This window comes from Gopherus evgoodei, chromosome 4 (genome assembly GCF_007399415.2).
Source record: "Gopherus evgoodei ecotype Sinaloan lineage chromosome 4, rGopEvg1_v1.p, whole genome shotgun sequence".
NCBI lineage: Eukaryota > Metazoa > Chordata > Testudines > Testudinidae > Gopherus > Gopherus evgoodei.
In genome coordinates this window covers 15763100-15783482 of record NC_044325.1, presented here as the reverse complement: position 1 = coordinate 15783482, position 20383 = coordinate 15763100, and the positions used below count along the sequence as shown (strand labels likewise).

Below are 20383 nucleotides of genomic sequence, written 5' to 3'. Positions count from 1 at the left end.
TCTTAATATAGAATAAGCGTGCACACACAAGAAATTAGTGAGGAATAGCTGTTGTGCTTCAAAAAAATCACATCCTAATTTATTCTGCAATAGCACCTCAATGTAGACAAGACCTTAAAAGGACATTGAGCAAGAATAAGGAACATATACTGTGGTGAAATCTTATAGAATTTAGGTCAGTTCACTAGGCCATCACCCATCTCTTCATTCAAATTCCTCCTTAAAACTCCTTCCTGCCACATTGCCTACATGAAGTTATTTAATTCACCAGCGCCATATTTTTTGGGTATGTTTATTTAGGAACATAGCAATTGCAATAGTGCAGTGTTTGCCACTGTGGTTTTTTTTAAAGCTGAACTTCAGGAAATTGAAACCATGCAATCTCCTCCTATTTTAATTCATACATGCTCTGCTTCCCCACCTCAGCTAGTGCGTCTTGATCTCCTTGTGGGGATACCTCACACTCTGGGATACGTTGCTGCAGATTTTCATAGTCTAATACTTCCCTCCTTTTTCACATGCTTACAGGTGCACTGAAACAGCAATATTTAAAATATCATCATTGGCATCTGAATTATCAGATATTGAAATGAATGGGGCAGTTCACAGCTATCGTTTCAGGCTCTCCGCAAACTCAGGCAAACATCACTACATGCATTACACTCGGGTCACAGTCTGAAGGTTTTCTTCGCAACCGTAGCAGCTAGAAACTTACCTCTGCATATGCTCACATGCAGAGACTATAATCAGGATGGTTTCACTATTAAGACTCTCACATTTAGCCTTCAGCATAACTTCTGCCTACCCAAATTAATTCTTTCCCTCAGGGTTGCTAATTGCCCAGTTTACTAACACTTTTCAGTCCTGTGGGCCTGACTAAGTAGAAGAGATGGGGCGGGTATTGCAATGTGTTCACTATCCAGCATTTGTGCACTGACTTCTTACATGCATGGGAGCATATATTATAAAGATCAGTACTAAAGAGTATGCTTGGGGGATGAGGAATTAAATATGATTTTCTATTGGCCCCACTTTTGAATATCATCAACCTGCTAAATTGCAAAAACCAACAAAATGATCTCTCCAAAAGTATCCTGAGGAGAAAAATAAACATTCTGAAACAATGACATTTTATTAAGAACGGGGATTCACAGCATTTAAAACTAGGGACCAGCATATTATGAAACGTCCATGAACCAGGAAGAGGGGGGGTGGGGGTTTACATAGAAAATGGCTTTAATAATAAAGTTAGGGGTAGATTATCTGGCACTCCACAGAAATGCTTGGCACACCTAGAGGATGGGCAGGGATAGAGAGCTTTATATCACTGTTCTGTTTCTCCTGACCTTGGGCTCTCAGCACAAGTTAGAGCAGTCTCAGTGCAGCTCTAACTCGTACTGGTGAATAAAGGCTCCCAAGGAGCTACTCTACAGGCCACGACTGCCCACTCTTCACTTGGGAATGTCCCCTGTACTGAGGTGGGGCAGAGGGGGAGGGAAAAGTCTTCATCTGCTAGTTTAAGACAGCTTTCAGTCCACTGTGAGTTGCTGGCTACGTACAAATGGAAGTTAGGATAGGCTGAGGATTGGGCTGTGCTTTTGACCGAGAGAGACTGCTGAAATCCTCCTCAGTGTTTTATATGCTGTGTCTCAGAAGATTTCCCTGATCTGTTATCTTTGTCTAACACTGGCAATAAGAAGAAATTAAGAATTTGTGTCAACAGGAAACAGTGACGTTAGAGGCTTCACAGCAATGGCAGCCACAACAGGAAATCCTGTTGCACCATTTTGGATTGGAATCAACAATCAATAAAGGCCACAGTGCCAACTATTACTGTAAATTAAAGAAACAACTCAGTGAAACAAAGTGATCTGGGTCAGACGGGTTTGTTTTGCAGCTGGCCGGTGTCCAGACACGAGTGTTGTAGATTCCTCTGCAGGATAATTCAGTTTATTTCTCATCCTGCTTGCTAAGCTCGCAGGAGTTAGGAACAGGGCTGGGCAAATAACGGTGGTGGTCAAAGCAAAAAAACAAAAATAATTTGGGATCAGACAAACAATTGTTTAAAAAGTTTTCTTGACAAAACCAAAAAAAACTGAAAAAAAAATAGTTTCAGATCAAACCAAATGTTTTGGATAGCACCACAAATTAAATTTTTCTGGATTTTTCCCTCCCCCAATTTGTTTTCCAGCCAAAACGATTCGCTGAATTCAACCCAAGTTTGTGAATAGTTTTGGTCAACCTGAATCTGCATTTCTGGGAGAAAAAAATATTCATGCACACACACAAAATTCCCCAGCTCTAGTCAACAGTACTGTGGGAGCTACATGCTCTGTCCCTAATGAGAGGGCCTCATGTAACTCAAATGCACCTCCTCTTTTTTGTTTGGAAAGGCACCCTGGGACTTTGAAGGCAATTCCTTCCATTTAGGCCCTGATTCTGCAAGCTGCTCTGAGTAGATTTCCAGGGGGGCTCTGTGTGGGTACTGAGCATCTTGCAGGATTACGATAAGGGTTAAGGGTATGTGGAAAAATTGGAAAGAGTCCTGCGGAGGGCAACAAAAATGATTAGGGGGCTGGAGCACATGACTTACGAGGAGAGGCTGAGGGAACTGGGATTGTTTAGTCTGCAGAAGAGGAGGAGGAGAGGGGATTTGATAGCTGCTTTCAACTACCTGAAAGGGGGTTTCAAATAGGATGGATCTAGACTGTTCTCAGTGGTACCAGATGACAGAATAAGGAGTAATAGTCTCAAATTGTAGTGGGGAGGTTTAGGTTGGATATTAGAAAACACTTTTTTACTACGAGGGTGGTGAAGCACTGGAATGGGTTACCTAGGTAGGTGGTGGAATCTCCTTCCATAGAGGTTTTTAAGGCCCTGGCTGGGATGATTTAGTTTAGGAGTGATCCTGCTTTGAGCAGGGGGTTGGACTAGATGACCTTATGAGATCCCTTCCAACCCTGATATTCTATGACTCTATGTCTACACAGCCCATTAGAGTGAGCCATACAGCCCAGGCTGACAGGCCTGAGTTAGCAGGGCTCATGTGAGCATTTTCAAAATAGGTGTGCAGACTGTGCTTTGAAGATGCACTCTGGATCGAGTTTGGGCTCTGAAACCTACCCCCTCCTATCCTCTTGGGTTTCAGAAGTCGAGCTCCAGCCCAGCCAAATATCCAAGTGCTGCCCATACAACTATTTTTAGGGTGCTAGCATAAGCCCTACTAGCCCAAGTCTGTTAAACCAGGCTGTGTAGTCATACCCCTTGAGATTAGTGGCTGGGACACCGGCTCTTTTGTGAGTGAGCTGATTCAGGCAGGAACATGGTCACTGATTCCTAGGACTGTCTGGGGCACCGAAGTGTGTGGAATCTGCTTGTGAAAATAAGTTATAGTTGCATAGCATGGAACAGCAAATGAAATGCACTTGCTCTCCAAAGCCTGGCACATATCTATAACCACGTCTGAAACACTCTTCAAAAACTGTTACAGCTAGAGTAGGCTGGAAAACTGAGATCCCTTCTTGTGAAAAATTTCATGTTCTTGGGGGGGGAAAAAAATCATCCTCAAACAGGACAAAACTTTCATGCAGAAAATGAAATTAACAAGATTCCTTCCAGCTGAGGAAATCTGATTTCAATTTTCCCCAGTTATTCCAAGAGAACTGTAATTTTTCCACAGACCATTTCAGTTTTGCAAAACAGACATTTTCTGTCAAAAAAATGTTGGAGAATTCCTGACTGACTCTAGCTATAATATAAAACAGCTGTAACACAGTTTGTGTCCACACACAAAATGGTTACAAGCTGTGTGAGATCAGCATCATTCCAGAGACTTGCCTTAGGCAATCTATCTGGTCTGCAGCTCAATGATAAAGACTTCTGGCATGAAATCCTCACTTCTGCTCGGGCCCCTTTATGTTGAGTCAAAGGGCTGGAGTGGCATAAATGGGCCCTAAAAATCCCAGTTCCGGACAGGGGACAATTCCCCTGATGCAGAAATGGACTGAAAGAGCAGTAAGGCAGGCTCGGGGAAAGTGCCCTCACAATCCCTTGTGTAGGGGGCATACCAGGAGCGTGTCAGAGCAGGGATGCTCAGAGCGTGCTATAGAGATTCTGAGACATGATAAGGCCCACAGAGCAGCCCCAAGGAGGCTGCCCTACTTAGATAGGCCTCCAGAGCTGTATATATTACACTGAGGCCTCTCCTGCCCTCAGAGCAGCCCCAGATTGAAAGGGTGCAAAGGTGGCTTAAAGCCACATTAGACCCCTCTCTCTTTAGGCTGCAGAGCATAGAATCTTACCCTGAAGTTGACATACGCATCAGTCCTGCAAACAGATCCATGCAAGGAGACCCTGATACCTACTGACTCCTGTGGATGCCTTTGCAGGATTAGATCCTTAATTACTCATTTAACAAAATTTAACTACAAGTAATTTTATTCTTTTTATCCAAAGACTTTAAAATTTGTAGTGTCCATATAAGGGAGCATTGCAGGAGACTGAACTCTGATATATGGTTATCCAGCATGTTCAGAGATTCCACCTGAATGTGGAATTCCACACTGTGTAAGCATTTAATCTCCACATATACGGTTGCTGCATGTGATTCATTGGCAGGCAGATTTAGGGCCCAATCTGAAACAAATCAAAGTTAAACGATGCCACTAGAGAGCAGGGGACATTTTCACTGTCTGTTCCCTAGTTGAAAGTGCTTTACAACAGTACTCAGCAATTTACTCTTTGCACAGTGGAAACCAATGCATAAAAGCTGACTGCATGCAGGGTCAGGTCTGTCTTGGTTCAATAATGGAATTTTATTAGTTCATAAATAAATAAATAGTAAATAAGTGTATGGGTTGGACAGCTGGTAAAAGTATTATTATAATGCCACCTCAACGGCAGTTGGTTTGCCTCAGGGCTCCTCAAAACTCCTGATTTATTTATTTCTTTTTGCATGGTTCTGCAACCCCACACAACCCTACTCCCTTTAAGTCTTGACTGGAAGCTTGGAAATCAATCACCGTTTTCCAAATACCATGCTGATAAAAAACACAGGTCAAACTTCACCAGCATTGCAGTGCTCTAACTATAGCAGAGTCAAGATGCACTAGAACAGGAACAGGCCAAATGATTTATTTCACAAATTTCACAATTTTTCCCCCCAAATATGTTATTTGAGTCAATGTGGCTGATTCCCCCCCCCCCCTCCACCGCACCCACTAAACCAGTCCTGAAGGCTAATGAACTCTGACATTCTAAAGTAAGAGGTACACAATTACAGAGGATAAACTGATAGAATGGATAGTACTGGGCAGTAGTCCAGAGTAAGAAGGGATTAGCAGCAGCAGTGGAGGGGGGAAAATGAAGAGAGAAGTCACTAATACAATCTTTCTTTGAAAAGTGTTCTGAAGCAGATTTAATTTTTGAGTCAGATTCCCAGCTGACTGCAGTGGAGCTATACTGACCTTCAAGGCCTTTACTTTCAAGTCAGAATAATTAATGGAGATAAGCCATTACGTCCACTCCAAACTTTGTCATAGGAATTGTTCATATACATTAGCTATGGCTCTTAAATACAGTCAAATTGATGATAGTCAGTGGCACATGGTTTAGCTAGCCATTTGGAAATCTTGTGGACACTGATAAGGACTATGAAAATTCAGCAATTAACAGTTAATTGCAAACTGCTTTTGTTGCAATTTCACTGGACATTTTATTTGCATGATTAAGCCTTCAGTCAGTCCCTAAGTTCATGCTGCTATCAGCATCAATTTATGACTAGGAGAAATCAAATTGCAGCATGCCACAAATAGTATTATATAGCTTTTGGGGTACTGGTACAGCACAAACAGAAATGAGCTGCTGTAAACCTAAAGGCAGTGAACTGCTGGGATTTATTTTTTTTTTTAATGTTTTTGTTATCTTTATTGTGCTAATGAAGGCACAATGAATAACCAACACATTTCAGAAATGACAGAGTAATGTTGCATTTATTTCTCCAAAGCAAGCAAAATCATGCATAGTGGCTGTCCTTTGAGAGGGCACAGACTTCCTGTCACTAGAAGAATTTAAGCTAGGGGTTTGCCTGTCTTATATTTAGTGAGTACATTTCTGAGAAACACACATCAGTTTCTCACTCTGGGCCTGTTCTTACAACAATGAATTATTGACGTCACAGTCCCAGCTACAGGAACTGCTGAGTCATCATTTGACAGTGCTTTGTTATTTTACCCGGCTGATAGCAGGCACAAGACGAACGTCCATTCACCGCACTCCTAAATCAACTGAACATTACGTAAGGAAGCTCCCTTGAGGCACGGACAATCAAACGGGTTCTCTCCAGCTTCCTATAGCATTTCTCAGCATCTCTCTGAGGAAGGGTGTGTGTGTACATATAACACGAAGCCTGATTTTTCAGAAGTGCTGAGCATCAACAACTCCAGTTAAAGTCAAAGGGAGCACCTCTGAGAATCAGTTAACATTTCCCCAGAGCATGAGAATGCACCCAGAGAAATCACAGTGTTTGTGTATTTTCTTAACCCCTTCCGTGTACTGGAAACCTTGTCTGCTGCAGCAATTTTATGAAGTTTCAAGTCAATCTCATTCATCTCTCTGGAACACTGGACCCCTTGAGGTACCAGAGGGCTCCTGGCCAGTCGCCCCAGTCCAGGAAGGGCTAACACCATGCCCAAAAGTCTGTTTAGGTCTTTCCTTTGGGCCATTGTTTTATTCTTCAATACAAAAGTTACCAAAGCTATTCTCTTGACCAAAGCAGGCTGAAAAGCCTTTTCCCCTGCTTCTCTCTCCTCCTGCTTCTGAGGCCAGCAACAAGAACCCACTCCCCTCCTGCAGCATTCCTTTTCAAGGGAACCACTTGCTGGCTTTTATAATCACTTGATCAATCTCAGCGAGGAGGCAGCTGATCAGTCACAGGTGAGGTTGGGCCCAACTCCTCTTAAAAGGCCACTTACCCTGTGACACGTACCTCCTTCAAACTATATGTTGCTCATCCCACTCCTGTCAGTCCAAGTACATCTTAAATGACACGAAGGTTCCATGGTGAACTCATCACATGATCACAAAATTCTACCCAGAATGCACACAAAGGGATAATTTTTATTGCTGCTTATTTATTCATTTCTATTTCATTAAAAAGAACGAACCCCAAAATCTAGGGGTCTAAACATGGAGTTAAACAATAAAAGCACATACAAAAAAAAATCCTCTGAGTCCTTCTCCATAAAGTAAATACTTCCACTCACTATAAACAAAATATTCTTCCCCTGCTACATATGTCCCCTTGTGAGGAGTGTGGGAAGTTATGCAGCTCTGGCAGCATGTCTGGCAGATCAAAGAGTCAGGTCCTTTTGGCTCTAGAAGGGGAATAAATTTAAAAATCAAGGACAATTGATTGAATATGTCGAGCCACCAACCGCTCCCATTCAAGCCAGGGACCTGTGAGTGTATGCATCTCAGCTACTGCAGCTGCCACAGGATCTCAAGGAGAGAGGGCTCTCCAAGGATAACTGAGACCACACCGCATGCAGCCACATTTTCAAAGGCAGCCACTGAATTTGGGTGCCGCAGTTTGTGGGCACATGACCGGAGACAACTCTGGACCAATTTTCAGAGATGTAGACTGCCTGCAGCTCCCACTGGCTTCAGATGGAGTTGTGGGCGCTCAACACCTCTGGAAACTAGGCTCAAGATCTTTCCAGTGGGGGATCCAAGAATGAAGACACCCAACAGTCATTTTGAAAGTGCTGGTCTTAGGGCTTGATTGGTCAGGTCTGTGCCGACATCTTAAACATCACCTAGAAAGCAGCACAGGTTGCCCCCTCAGCCAAAAGAGCATTACCCCTGCCTCAGCGAGGCTGAGTCTCAGCTGGCTGGTTCTCAGCCAAATTACGATAGCAATAATTTCACCACGAGCTGGCCCCTGGCCACACAGGCTGTTAATAAATTGGTTCAGTTTCAATCCCTTCTATGCCACAGATTCACAGATTTCAAGGGCAGAAGGGACTGTTCGATCATGTAGTCCAGTGGTTTTTGAAATGCGTGTCAGATCTCAAAGTGGGTTGCGACCCTGTCTGAATGGGGTTGCCAGGGAAGGCTTAGACTTGTTGGGGCCTGGGGCCAAAGCCCGAGCCTCACCGCCCGGCTTTGATCTCCCCTCCAAAGAGACAGTGGGGGCTTGGGGTTTTGTTTTGGCTCACCCCCACCTGGAGTGTGGGGGTCAGGTGGGCTCAAGCTTCACTCCACCCTCCTGGGGTTGTGTAGGAATTTTTGTTGTCACAAGAGGATTGCGGTGCAATGAAGTTTGAGAACTCCTGATCTAGTCTGACCTCCTGCATGAAACAGACCAAACATCATCCAGTTACCCCTGGATGAAACATAATAGCTCGTGTTTGACTAAATGTTAAAACATGTAATAAACCATTGTAGATGGGGGCCTATATAATGGTTTTCACATCATTCTATCAAAAATTCCCTGTCCACACAGGTCAGGAAAGTCAACCCAGCTAATAGCAGTGGTATTTAAAGCACGGATGCAGCTAACAGCATATTAATTTCTGTATGGAGAGGATCATATTTTACATGTCACCAATTTAAATCAGGACATGCAGGATCAGATTGATTTTTCCTGTAATAATCCATGGATTGGAGGCAATTCGCTCTGCCAACAGGAATTGCACTGCTTTCCACACTCATGGAGTATCCTGTAAACCAATCTACACTCTAGTGTTGGTGATTAACATAAGAACAACCATACTGGGTCAGACCAAAGGTCCATCTAGCCCAGTATCCTGTCTTCCGACAGTGGCCAATGCCATGAGCTCCAGAGGGAATGAACAGAACAGGTAATTATCAAGTGATCCATCCCCCGTCGCCCGTTCCCAGTTTCTCGCAAACAGAAGCTAGGGACACCATCCCTGCCCATCCTGGCTAATAGCCATTGATGGACCTACCCTCCATGAATTTATCTAGTACTTTTTTGATGGCCTCAGAAGATACTATTCCACACCTGGAAGGAAGGCAGTAACCTACCCACTCTACCCTTGAGTACCTCAGCTACAGTCTGACTTCAAAAGGGCTTTGTAGCAGGCCCCTAAGGATGCTTCCCTTTCTGGCCTCTACTTATGACCCAAAGGAATGCCCAGCATTACTGAGCCTCTCGGAACATGTTGTGCTAGAAACATTACTCTCAGCCAAAACCAACTGTTGTGGCAGAGGGCTTGTCTACACAAGGGGTTTAAACTGGATTAAGTCAAATTAATCCAGTTCGAAAATGCTTGCATACACACAATGCAATCCATTACAGCACACAAACTCTGGAATCCTCTTCCAAAATGGACTACATTTGCTGCAAATTGAGTTAGACACAATGTTGCTGTCGAGTAGAGCCAGATAACGAGCAAGCAGCTCAATAGGACCTATATTAAAATCAAGGATTACCAGAAATAATTTGGCAAGGGACTTGTAACCTACCCATTTTCTGAGGAACTGGACAGGATTTTGCATAAATACATAACCACCCAACCCAGAAAGATTGTGGAATCTTCTGACTACTCTTCTCCATCCCTCACAAGGACAACGAGCAACACTCATTGGAGGATGAGCATGAAGAGTTGTCCCCTGAGAACCAGGCTCTGATGCCAGCCAGGTAGAAAGCCAACCCAATTCCTGCCCTGCAACAATGGAGCTCAAGTCCCAGCCAAAAACCCAGGCTGGGGTCCAAGAGGCAGATCCTCTGGAGGGAATTTCAGCATGTAAGTATCTGTATTTACAATGTGCTATAGTGCCATGATAGCTTCTGTTACAGGTGCCCCATTCATTTTAGGCAGATGTGAGCTAGGAGATTTTCTAAGCCTCCACTGTCTCCCTCCCTCCACCCATACTGTCTGCTCACCCTCCTCCCCCTTACACATTTCTGATCACCCTGCTCGACCCAGGTAATCAGCCTCTGTCACATGCTAAAGCCCTGATCACTGACCATTTTCAGGTCATGCCACAGAAGGCAAATGCTCTTCTACCTATTTTCCTTTCCCCTCCCCTCATCTGTCCTGCCCAGTGAACACCCACACCTGGCAGTCTTCTAACATAGCTGCCTCTTGGGTAGCAGACTCATTGCCCACTGCTGCCATAGAGGAGTTAAAAAAGATCCAGTAAGCAAGAAGAAAGGATCCAACAAGCACATCTGCACTTTAGGAATCTGTAAATTACTCAAATCTACCAATTATTTCAAGACACTAGAGAGAAAACGATGGATGTTTACAACACCAGGAGTGGATCCAAGTCATCATGAGAGCTGTAGCTTTAGCCCTAATACCCTAAAGTGGCTCCTACAAACCCTTTTCAGGCAGAACCTCCAACATCTCCCCTCTCTTTCTGATTTACTTTCCCACTAGCGCCCTCCATGGCCTGTGTCATGATGTTTTTCCCTCTGGCTGAGGGAGAGCGAACTGTGGTATTCTGGAGTTCCACATCTCTGCTACTCAGGGCTCTGCCCCAGTCACTGTCACTGCTTTAGTGTGCCCAACCTCTGATTTCCAGGTAGCTGCTAGATTACAAAGCCAGCCTCAGTGTTCACTCCATATGTTATGTAATCCTGGAGAAAACAAAACTGAAGGTGTCCCCTTAAAAAGTAATCACAGCTAGATCCCTTATGTAACATATGCACAGGCTCAAGTTTAGCCTGATCTCTTCCTATATTAAATTTTTAAATGTCACAGCAGCTGAGGACAGGCCCATCTGTTAAACGTGTGGGAGATTTGTGACATAATGGTCATGTTCATTCTATACAAAACAAGCTGAATACCATGGGAGGCATTAGAGGCAAATGAGTAACTCTCCCAGTCTGTTCAGTCATTTTCATGGCATGACATCAGCTAGCCTCTTTTAAAGGGACAGATGTGTGTACACCTTACAACACCTTCTGGCTTTGCAAAATGGTACTATTTAGTGATTAGCTCTTTGGAATTCCTGGATTCTCTTGACTTCAAGAGTATCCCTGTTTGTAGGCTATCATTTGAGAAGGTGTTCATTACAGAACAGCATATCCCAATGCCAAGAACTCAGGTTTCACTGTTTTTTGAATGACACATTCAAGGCTCCTTGCTTCAGCAATTGGTAGCATAAGGACATGGAAAATAAAGCCACAGGATGACCGGATTTGCTGTCCCGCTAACAAGGACAGGGCCTGAAATAGCATCCCAGGACGAGAGAGTACTCTGAAAGTATCCTGTGCTCACTAGGAGAAAGGGATGAGGACAGTAGGAGCAAAACTTGAGGCGTTAACTTGGGTGCCATTTGACACCATTTGCATGGGAATCTGATCACTCCAATCACTTTCATGGGTGTTGGGACAAAGAATTTAAAATCAACCATCCTCAAAGAAATAACGGTTCCTCAGCCCCCAAGAAAAGAGGTTGTGTATTGTGCAAATATATGTGATTAATACATTCCAGGGAAAACAAAGTCCCTTGTTTTAAATTCCTGTCTAAATTCTTATAATCTCTCTCACTCAGGCTAGGAAAGTATTTATACTGTGCTTGTCACTGTGGTATTTGATGACATGGACATGATAGAAATAAATACAGAAATAAGAACATTCTTTAGTGATGACTGACACTAAGGAACTAATACATATGGTTCCCTGTGAGAAGCCCAGATCGCTATAGGACCTGTTAGCATACTGTACAGGATACCATTACAGGGGTATAATCCTGTATGCCATTCGATAGGATGGCTTAAAAAACGTACAGAAAGATAACTGCATTGGGCTAAGCAGAAATCACCCCTCATGTAAAGATGTGTGATTATAAAATCTGTGAACAGCATTAAAAATACCAGTTGGAAAGGTGGACTTCAAAAAGCAAACATCCATCCACTCAGGCCCAGTTTCAACATGGTTAAAAATCATCCAATTAAAGGAAGAGCATGGCATTTTATTTTTCTGGATGAAAGGAATTCAGGGAATAAAGTAAAAAAAAAAAAAAAAAGTCCTTCATTCTCCCCATCAGTTAGTGGGAGTTACAAGATACAGGGTAAGCAAGGAGCAGCATGGATGGATTTCCTCAGCCAGTCTGCTGTGTTACTAACATTTCTTCATTAGACTTCAAAAACATGTGACCCATTGTGGCTAAAGGTACACTGGCACCTCCTGCCACCTAGTGGTAAAAACATTTCCTTTTTAAAACAGCAAGTAGATTGCCTCAGGGTCAGCTGACTCTAAGATTGATAACAGAGCTGGGCCTTTTTTAGGATTATTACCATTATTTATTATTTGTCTTGCGGTAGTGCCTAGGCTCCCTAGTCATGGATCAGGATCCCACTGTGCTAGGTGCTGTACTGAAACAGACCAGAAAGACAGAAAATTATCTGCAGTAGACACAGGGGTTCTTATCAAGAAATGAACTGCCTCTCTAAATGGCAGCAAAGCAGTTGTCTATGCTTTGCTCCTAACTTGGGAGAGTACAGTTTGTTTCACCGCATCCAAATATTATATAGGGGTCTAGATGATCAAATGGGGCCTGTGTCCATCAACATCCCCACGCTTCTCTTGCCCATCCACCCTCAAAGCTTCAGGGTACTTCAGGCACTTTTCTACAGTAAAGTCTCCATCACCCCAGAAAGCACTACTGCCTGCCCAGCCTCACGTACATTTATGCTTCTGATGCTTGTTGCTGTAATTTTCAAATGATGCAACTCTGTGATGAGGAATGGATTTAAAAAAAAACTTGCTTTGGATCTTCTAAAGGGAGCTGTTGAGCATCCCCACTTCTCACTAGGGTCGGACCCTATGTTTATTCCAGATGTTAAATAGCCCTGCAGGGAAATGTAAAATGGGCACCCCAGAGAAGATGTGGGAGCTCAGCACTTCTCAGGATCAGCTCTTCATTTCCTTTAAAATATGACAAGCCTTCAAAATGGGTAGTTATTTTAAGATTTCTAATGAGAGGCCTGGCAACTGATCAATTGTAATGTACGGCCCGAGTTTTGAAAATGCATATGAATAATGAATGAATGTCATTTTAAAAACTTAAAGCAATTAAGCTTTATTAATGTAACTTCATGGAAAGAACAGAAATGAATACAGGAGGAAATTCACTCCTGTGCAGAGAGTGAACATAAAGACTATACATCACTTTAGCCCCACTAAGCCCCGTTTTGATCATTTAAATGTTGTTTGCACAGGAGTGAATTTCACTCCCAGTCAATACATGTCTTTCTGTTGTAGCAAAAGGACCCAATTATGGTCTAAGAAACTAACATAAATCCCGTTATTGTGGGTTACAGCTAGTGTGACTGAGGACAGAATTTGGCCCAAGCACTACATATCAAAATTAACCATGGTAATTTGAAATCTATTTATTGTTTAGTGTCTCTATTATTTTGTTTTAATTTATTATAGGTGCACAGATGTTTACCACTGCTATCAGGACAATCCTGATGATAAACCAATCTCTCTCAATTCGGGGGATTCTCCCAGGCAAACATTTTAATTAAATAAAGTCACAGCAAAGTAGGATAGCTGTTACTGGCAGAAAGTCCTGTCAAAGTAGATCTGAGCTCTAGTAATATCTAACATTACCAGACCTTTCCAATCTATGCAATCCATTAGTGAGGTTATTAACCTGGGCCCTTGCACCTTTGTGCTATGAAAACCAAAGGGAGATTCATCCAAGCCCCTCTGTACTTGTGACAGGGCTGATATATAAACCCTGTTTCCATTCAGGATAGGTTACTTTGAAATACATCTCTATCTCGATATAATGCTGTCCTCGGGAGCCAAAAAAATCTTACCATGTTATAGGTCAGGCCTGCACAACTCGTAAAGCGGCGAGGGCCACATTACTCCAAAGAAAACAGCTGAGGGCCGAAAACCCCCCCAGGACCTCCCAGCCCAGCGGAAACACCCCGCCCCAGCACCGCCCAGCCAAACAAAAACAAACTCTCCTTCCCCAGCGCCGCCCCACCAAAACAGCTGTGGGCCAAAAAGGATGGTTGGCGATGGGGAGGTGATACTTGATTTTAAATCAACCAGGGGCTCCCAGCTGAAGAGGTGGCTGGGAGACCTCAGGGGCAAATTAAAAGGCCCGGGGCTCTGGCAGCTGGGGGAACCCAGAGCTTTGTGGGGCTGAGGCAGGGATTTAAAGGGCTCAGAGCTCCTGCTGCTGAGGGGTGCCCGAGCCCTTTAAATCCCAGCCCCAGCCCATCTGCTGGAGCCGCTGCCGGGATTCAAAGGGCTCAGGGCTGCCCGTGGCGGCGGAGAGCCCTGAGCCCTTTAAATCTCTGCCGCGGCCGGGAATCTCTGCGGGCAGCCCAGAGCCTTTTGATTCCCAGCCGCGGCGAAGATTTAAAGGGCTCTGGGTTCCCCATGGCTGTGGGCAGCCCAGAGCCTTTGAATCCCATCTGTGGCTGGCAGGGCCGGCTTTAGGAAGTGTGGGGCCCAATTCGAACATTTTCGGTGGGGCCCCAGCAAGGATGACTGAAAAAAAATGTAAAAAAAGAAGCTTTTCATTTCTTAGCAACTGGTTCCCTATAAAAAGTTCTGCCACAGTATGTATTTTTTGTACCAATAGGGTTACCATACGTCCGGATTTTCCTCCCGGATGGCGATTTAAGAACCAAAAAACCTGACATGTCCAGGAAAATACAGATGTATGTTTACCCTAGTTAAAAGTTCTTTTTTAAAAAGACAGGTCTGAACTAGAAATGAGCTCTGCCACTCCCTGAGGGTGTGCTATGGTGCACAAGTGTGGGTCTCAGCTGCTCCCTGCCCACCTCATTGAAGCAAGTGTGCAGGATTACTTCCCTGGGAACTGCAGGGCACCAGTGGACATGGAGCTGGCTGGAGGTGGCGGAGGAGGGGGCTGGAGGTAGGGTCTGGCTGCAGGCTGGGCAAGGGGTGTGGGGCAGGCTGGAGACGGGGTGTAGAGTGGCTGGCTGGCTTCAGGCAGGGCCACAGGAGGGGTGCGGCATGGGTTGGCAGGGCTGGAGACAAAGGAGTGCGGGACTGGCTGTCTTCAGGCAGGGGGGTGTGGCAGGGGTTGGCTGGAGACGGGCTGGTGCAGGGCTGGAGGCAAGGCAGCGGGTGCGGGGCTGGCTGGAGATGGGCTGGCTGCAGGCATCGGGTGCAGAGCTGGCTGCAGATAGGAACTGGTGCAGGCAGGGCAGGAGGTGCGGGGCTGGTGCGGGCAGGGGGTGCAGCAGGGGTTGACTGCGGGCAGCTGGTGCAGGTACAGGGGGTACAGCCCATCCTGTATGGTGAGTGCCCCCTCCTCCTGCCTCCCCCACCAGGGTAGCAGCAGCAGCCCGGGGCTCAGGGGCTATTTAAAGGGCCTGGGGCTCCCCCTGCTTCCACTGCCTCAGACCTGTAATTAGCTGTGGGAGCCCTGGGGAAGTGGTGGGGCTTCAGTGGCTATTTAAAGGACCAGGGCAGCAGAGGCAGCTGGAGACACCACCACCACCCCTGCTACCCCAGGGCTCTGGGGGCTATTTAAAGAGCCCGGGGCTCCCCTGCTTCTACCGCCCCAGTCCTGTAAATAGCCGAGGGAGCCCTGGGGAAGCGATGTAGCTTCAGCAGCAAAGAATCCTGTGGCACCTTATAGACTAACAGACATTTTGGAGCATGAGCTTTCGTGGGTGAATACCCACTTCCTCAGATGCATGTAGCTTCAGCGGCTATTTAAAGGACCGGGGATGCAGAGGCAGCCGGAGCCCTGGCCCTTAAATACCCCCGGAGCCGCCCACTCCCTCAGGGCTCCAACCCTTTAAATAGCCACAGGAACGCTGGGGAAGTGGTGGGGCTCCGGTGGCTATTTAAAGGGCCGGGGCGGTAGAAGTGATGGGAGCCCCGGACTTTTCAAATAGCCCCCAGAGCCCCACAGCCCTATCCCAGGGCTCCAGGAGTGGTGCTCTGGTGGCAATTTAAAGGGCCTGGGGCTCCAAACCCTGCTGGGAGCCTGAGGCCTTTTAAATTGCCCCCTGGGGAAGCTGGGCCACCCTGGTACAGCGCACTGGCTTTTGCTGGTACACCGTACCGGGGCTTGGGCATGGGGTCCTCTTAGGGGCGAGCTGATTCAGGGGAATTTGTTGAATTGGCCTAAAGTCGGCCCAGGTGGCTGAGATTTAAAGGGCTCTGGGCTCTCCACGACTGCGGGCATCCCAGAGCCCTATGAATCCCGGCCGAGGCTGAGATTTAAAGAGCTCTGGGCTCCCTGCCACTGCCGGCAGCCCAGAGCCCTATGAATCCCGACCACAGCTGAGATTTAAAGAGCTTTGAGCTCCCCGCCACTGTGGGCAGCTCAGAGCCTTTTGAATCCCGGCCGCGGCTGAGATTTAAAGAGCTCTGGGCTCCCTGCCACTGCCGGCATCCCAGAGCCCTATGAATCCCTGCCGTGGCTGAGATTTATAGAGCTCTGAGCTCTCTGCTGCCATGGATAGCCCAGAGCCTTTTGAATCCAGCCACGGGCCGCACAGTGAGCCTCCGTGGGCCGTATGTTGTGCAGGCCTGTTATAGGTGAAACCGCATTATATCGAACTTGCTTTGATCCACCAGAGTGCGCAGCCCCCGCCCCCCAGAGCACTGCTTTACCGCGTTACATCTGAATTCGTGTTATATCAGGTTGCGTTATATTGAGGTAGAGGTGTACCTCAAACTCTAACAAAAGTCTCTCCTCCATAATGTGGGAGTAGCTTCCCAGGGCTCCACCCCAAGCAGGTATGGTGCCTGAGCTCTCCAGCCGGCTGTTGCACCACTCAAATTAAACACAAACACCATCAATCAGGTTGCTGCCAGAGCGCACTCCTTCCCCGTTAGGGATTCACCAAGCAGCACGGAAGCATGCGTGATTAAAGGATAATTTCTTCTATGGACCTCTAAGGGAAAAGGCAGGCTCTATGAGATGTCAGTAGAAGACAGATTAGTAATAGCTAGAAACGAGTTGTAGCAGTTTGAAAGAGCATCAGTACCTAAGGTACTTGGATCTCCATAGGAAGGATGAGTTAGCTCATCCAGCGGACATCCACACGCTGAGAGATAGCTATTCTACACTGGGCGGGCCCAAGATCCACTAAAGTCAATGGGACTCTTTCCATTGACTTCAGTTGGCCTTTGATCAGATCCCGCACTAGCTAGGAAGATGGACAAGAGCCAACAGGTTTTTCCCCAATCCAAAATCTAATTCTTTGAGGTTGCAGAGTTGTGCTGTACTAGGGACAGCGAAGTGTCATTCAATGTTCTAATCAGCATCTCTAGGTCCGAGATCCCTCACTGACCAGTTCAGTGGAGAAGGGAGGCTTCAGAGTATGTCTGGGGGTTAGCACTGACACAGGATCTGTGGCCAGGAAGGATGGCACAGCAGGTCTTCCCCATCATTGCAGTTTTGAGAACGAGGCAGGATTTTGCCAGGCAAATGGGGATGTTGAAACTGGCTGGAACCTTTGCCCTGCCTTCAACTCCATCATGGCATGGAGAAACTGTGACTATGGCAGGTTTTGAGGGAACTGTCTGCTTATAGCGGGGGAGGAAAAATACTCAGGAAGGCTCCATGCTACCCAGCGCACGGGGAGCAATGTGGAAGCTGCGCCATACTCACAGGAGTCTGAAAGCAGTAGAAAAGCTGGGTGAGGAATGGGTGGCTCCTGGCCAGGAACAGGATGCGCTTCTCTGTCATGGTGCATTCCACATCGTCATCCTGGAGAATAACATCCTTCTTCAGCACCTTCACGGCATACAGCTGGTCGGTCTCTTTTATTTTGGCAAGCATGACCTAAACCAAAGCAAGAGAATGAACCGTATGGGCTAAATCCTGCTCTCTCCCACACAAGAATGGATTGGGCCCAGACTAGGAAAGGCTCTAGTCTGTGGAAGAAGCTTATTTGACCATCTCTGAGGGTGAGATTTACCTGTAATCAGTTTCTTAAGGTATTAGGCTTAGATTTGCGTGTTTTGTTTTATTTTGCTCGGTAATTTACTTTGTTCTGTCTGTTATTACTTGAAACCACTTAATAAAATCACTTTTGTATATTAATATACCCAGAATAAATTATTAATACCTGGGGGAGCAAACAGCTGTGCATATATCTCTGTTACAGAGGGCAGATTTATGAGTTTACCCTGTATAAGCTTTATATACAGTAAAACGGATTTATATGGGATTTGGATCCCATTGGGAACTGGGTGTCTGGGTGCTGGAGATAGGTAACCTGCTGAGCAGTTTTTGGTTAAAGTCTGCAGCTTTGGGGGGCATGGACCAGACCCTGAGTCTGGGTTGCAGCAGGCTAGCGTGTCTGGTTCAACAAGGCAGGGTTCTGCAGTCCCAACCTAGCAGGAAAATGGGCTCAAAGACAAATTCAGCACTTCAGGTGACAGTCCCATGGGGGTCTCTATGACCGAACCCACCTCATAGTCTTTCTGCATACTATATGTATATTCACCCTGATATTCATGCATGCTGAGCTCCCATGCAGACCCCACTGATTTCCAGTCTTGTTTCTCCTGACAGGGATCTTACATTTTATTTGTTTTGGGAAGCACCTCATGTACTTGGGAGCCATTAAAATAACAAACAACAACACTACTAATTCATGAAGAGCCAGGAATAAAACTCACCTTCCCAAAACTGCCCTTTCCCAACACTCGGATGAAGGTTAAATCTTTGATCCCGAATCTGCTTGCTGAACTTCCACTCACACTGTTGCCATCGTTTGAACTCTCTTTTCCCTGGCGCCTCAGCGTGGACCTTGAAACTAATTTCTGTGGAGGAAAATAACTGAGTTTGCCTAAAAATTGTATCTCCACAACAATACGCCAGAGTGTTTACTAACGATGTAACTGTCTGGGTACGTCTGCTGTGCTCAGTTGCATTGTATTGCAGCTGAAGTATGTCGGGCATAATATCACCTTAGGCATCATGCGCAACCACCCACCATCATCCATGGCCACAAAGAAACATAAGAACTGGTGCTTGCTCTGTGTTCTACCTTGTAATGTCACTTTCCTAAACCTAATGGGCAAGCCAGACCACTCTACTTTGGAAATGGGAGAGCTAAGTGAAAAAACCTGGGAATCTCCCATCTGAATTATAGGGATATGAATAACTATGGCTACCTAATACCTCACAGCATCAACAGTATCAGCAACATTTGGAATCCAAAAGATTTGTGTCTAGTCACTTCCTCTTCTCAGCCTCCCTTCCTCCTTACTAGCTACCTCTCTACCACTAGGCCGCTGGCTTCCTCCTTCAATACAAATTCCTTTGAAGCTTCCTCTTCCCTAACTATAGGGAAGATCCGATTTGATGGTGTCCCTTCACATTTTCAAGAATACTGCCAGTATCAATATCTTTCAACAGCTATTATTTTTGCAGTAGTTAGATCAAGTCAATATCCAGTACTCTCTGTTCATGGCTCTACGGATGTGGTTGAGTAGACAAGCCCCAAATACTTACAAAATGTAGGAGATTCTTGCTCCACCTCTACTCCCCCCTCCGCCCCCAAACTTATTCACACACAGATTTCTTGAGCTCCACCTTGTAACTGTTTCATAGTAAAGCAAAATTCACAGCTGCGCAGTGAGACCTTTGACAAGGCCAATGTTACAGTAATTGAAAATTCAGCCAAGCAGAATGAAACAAAACCATTTGGAACAGCTTCCCAAATCCCTAACAAATATAAGCTCCCAACACATCCTGATAACTTAATCACATTCTTTACCTCACAATTAGGAAAGCCAACTACATACCAGGGCACAGATAAGTTGTATCTATATACTGTGCAGATTATACAGAGGACATACTAGTAGTGTCTGGTTATTCAGAGCACAGGCTGCTCCCACTGAAATCAATGGGTGCTTCAGGGAATAAAAGGTTAACTCTATTACCGTTTGTGCTACAGACTGAAGGATGATGATGAGAGGTTTGAAAATCTCTGTAGGCCTGTCATAGCATTCTCTCTCAGATCTGAACCTTAGAGTTCAGAAAATGAGATACTAGCACCTGAATCCTCTAAGCTTAATTACCAGCTTAGATCTGATAGCACTGCCACCACCCAAAAATATAGTGTTTTGGGGTACTCTGACCTCCCCAACCTTCCCTGGGGACCCCAAGAACCCAGATCCCTTGGGTTCTTAAAACAAGGAGAAATAAACCATTCCCCCCACCTTTCCCCCTCTCAGAATTTCCCTCTCTGGGCTATCCTGAGAGATACTGATCCAACTTCTAAATCACCATACAGAGAAGCATCTCCCTTCCCTTCCACAAAGAGGCAAACAGATTCAAGGAAAACAGAGAGAGATTCTCTCTCTTCCCCCTCCCGTCTCCCCCACTCGTCCTGGTGAGTTATCCCAATCCCCTGGAATAAAACAAGGGAGACAAGA

General features: G+C 45.7%; 1 protein-coding gene across 1 annotated transcript in view; it reads right to left on the bottom strand.

The window, feature by feature from the left end:
• The window catches only part of PRKCH (protein kinase C eta), a 170338-nt gene that overhangs the window by 65340 nt on the left and 84615 nt on the right, over positions 1-20383 (bottom strand). Inside the window, exons 8-9 of the mRNA XM_030558528.1 lie at positions 18620-18763; positions 17604-17777 (exon numbers count right to left, since the gene is read on the bottom strand). Coding sequence (XP_030414388.1) covers positions 17604-17777; positions 18620-18763 — 318 coding nt within the window. The remainder of the gene's footprint in view (positions 1-17603; positions 17778-18619; positions 18764-20383) is intronic.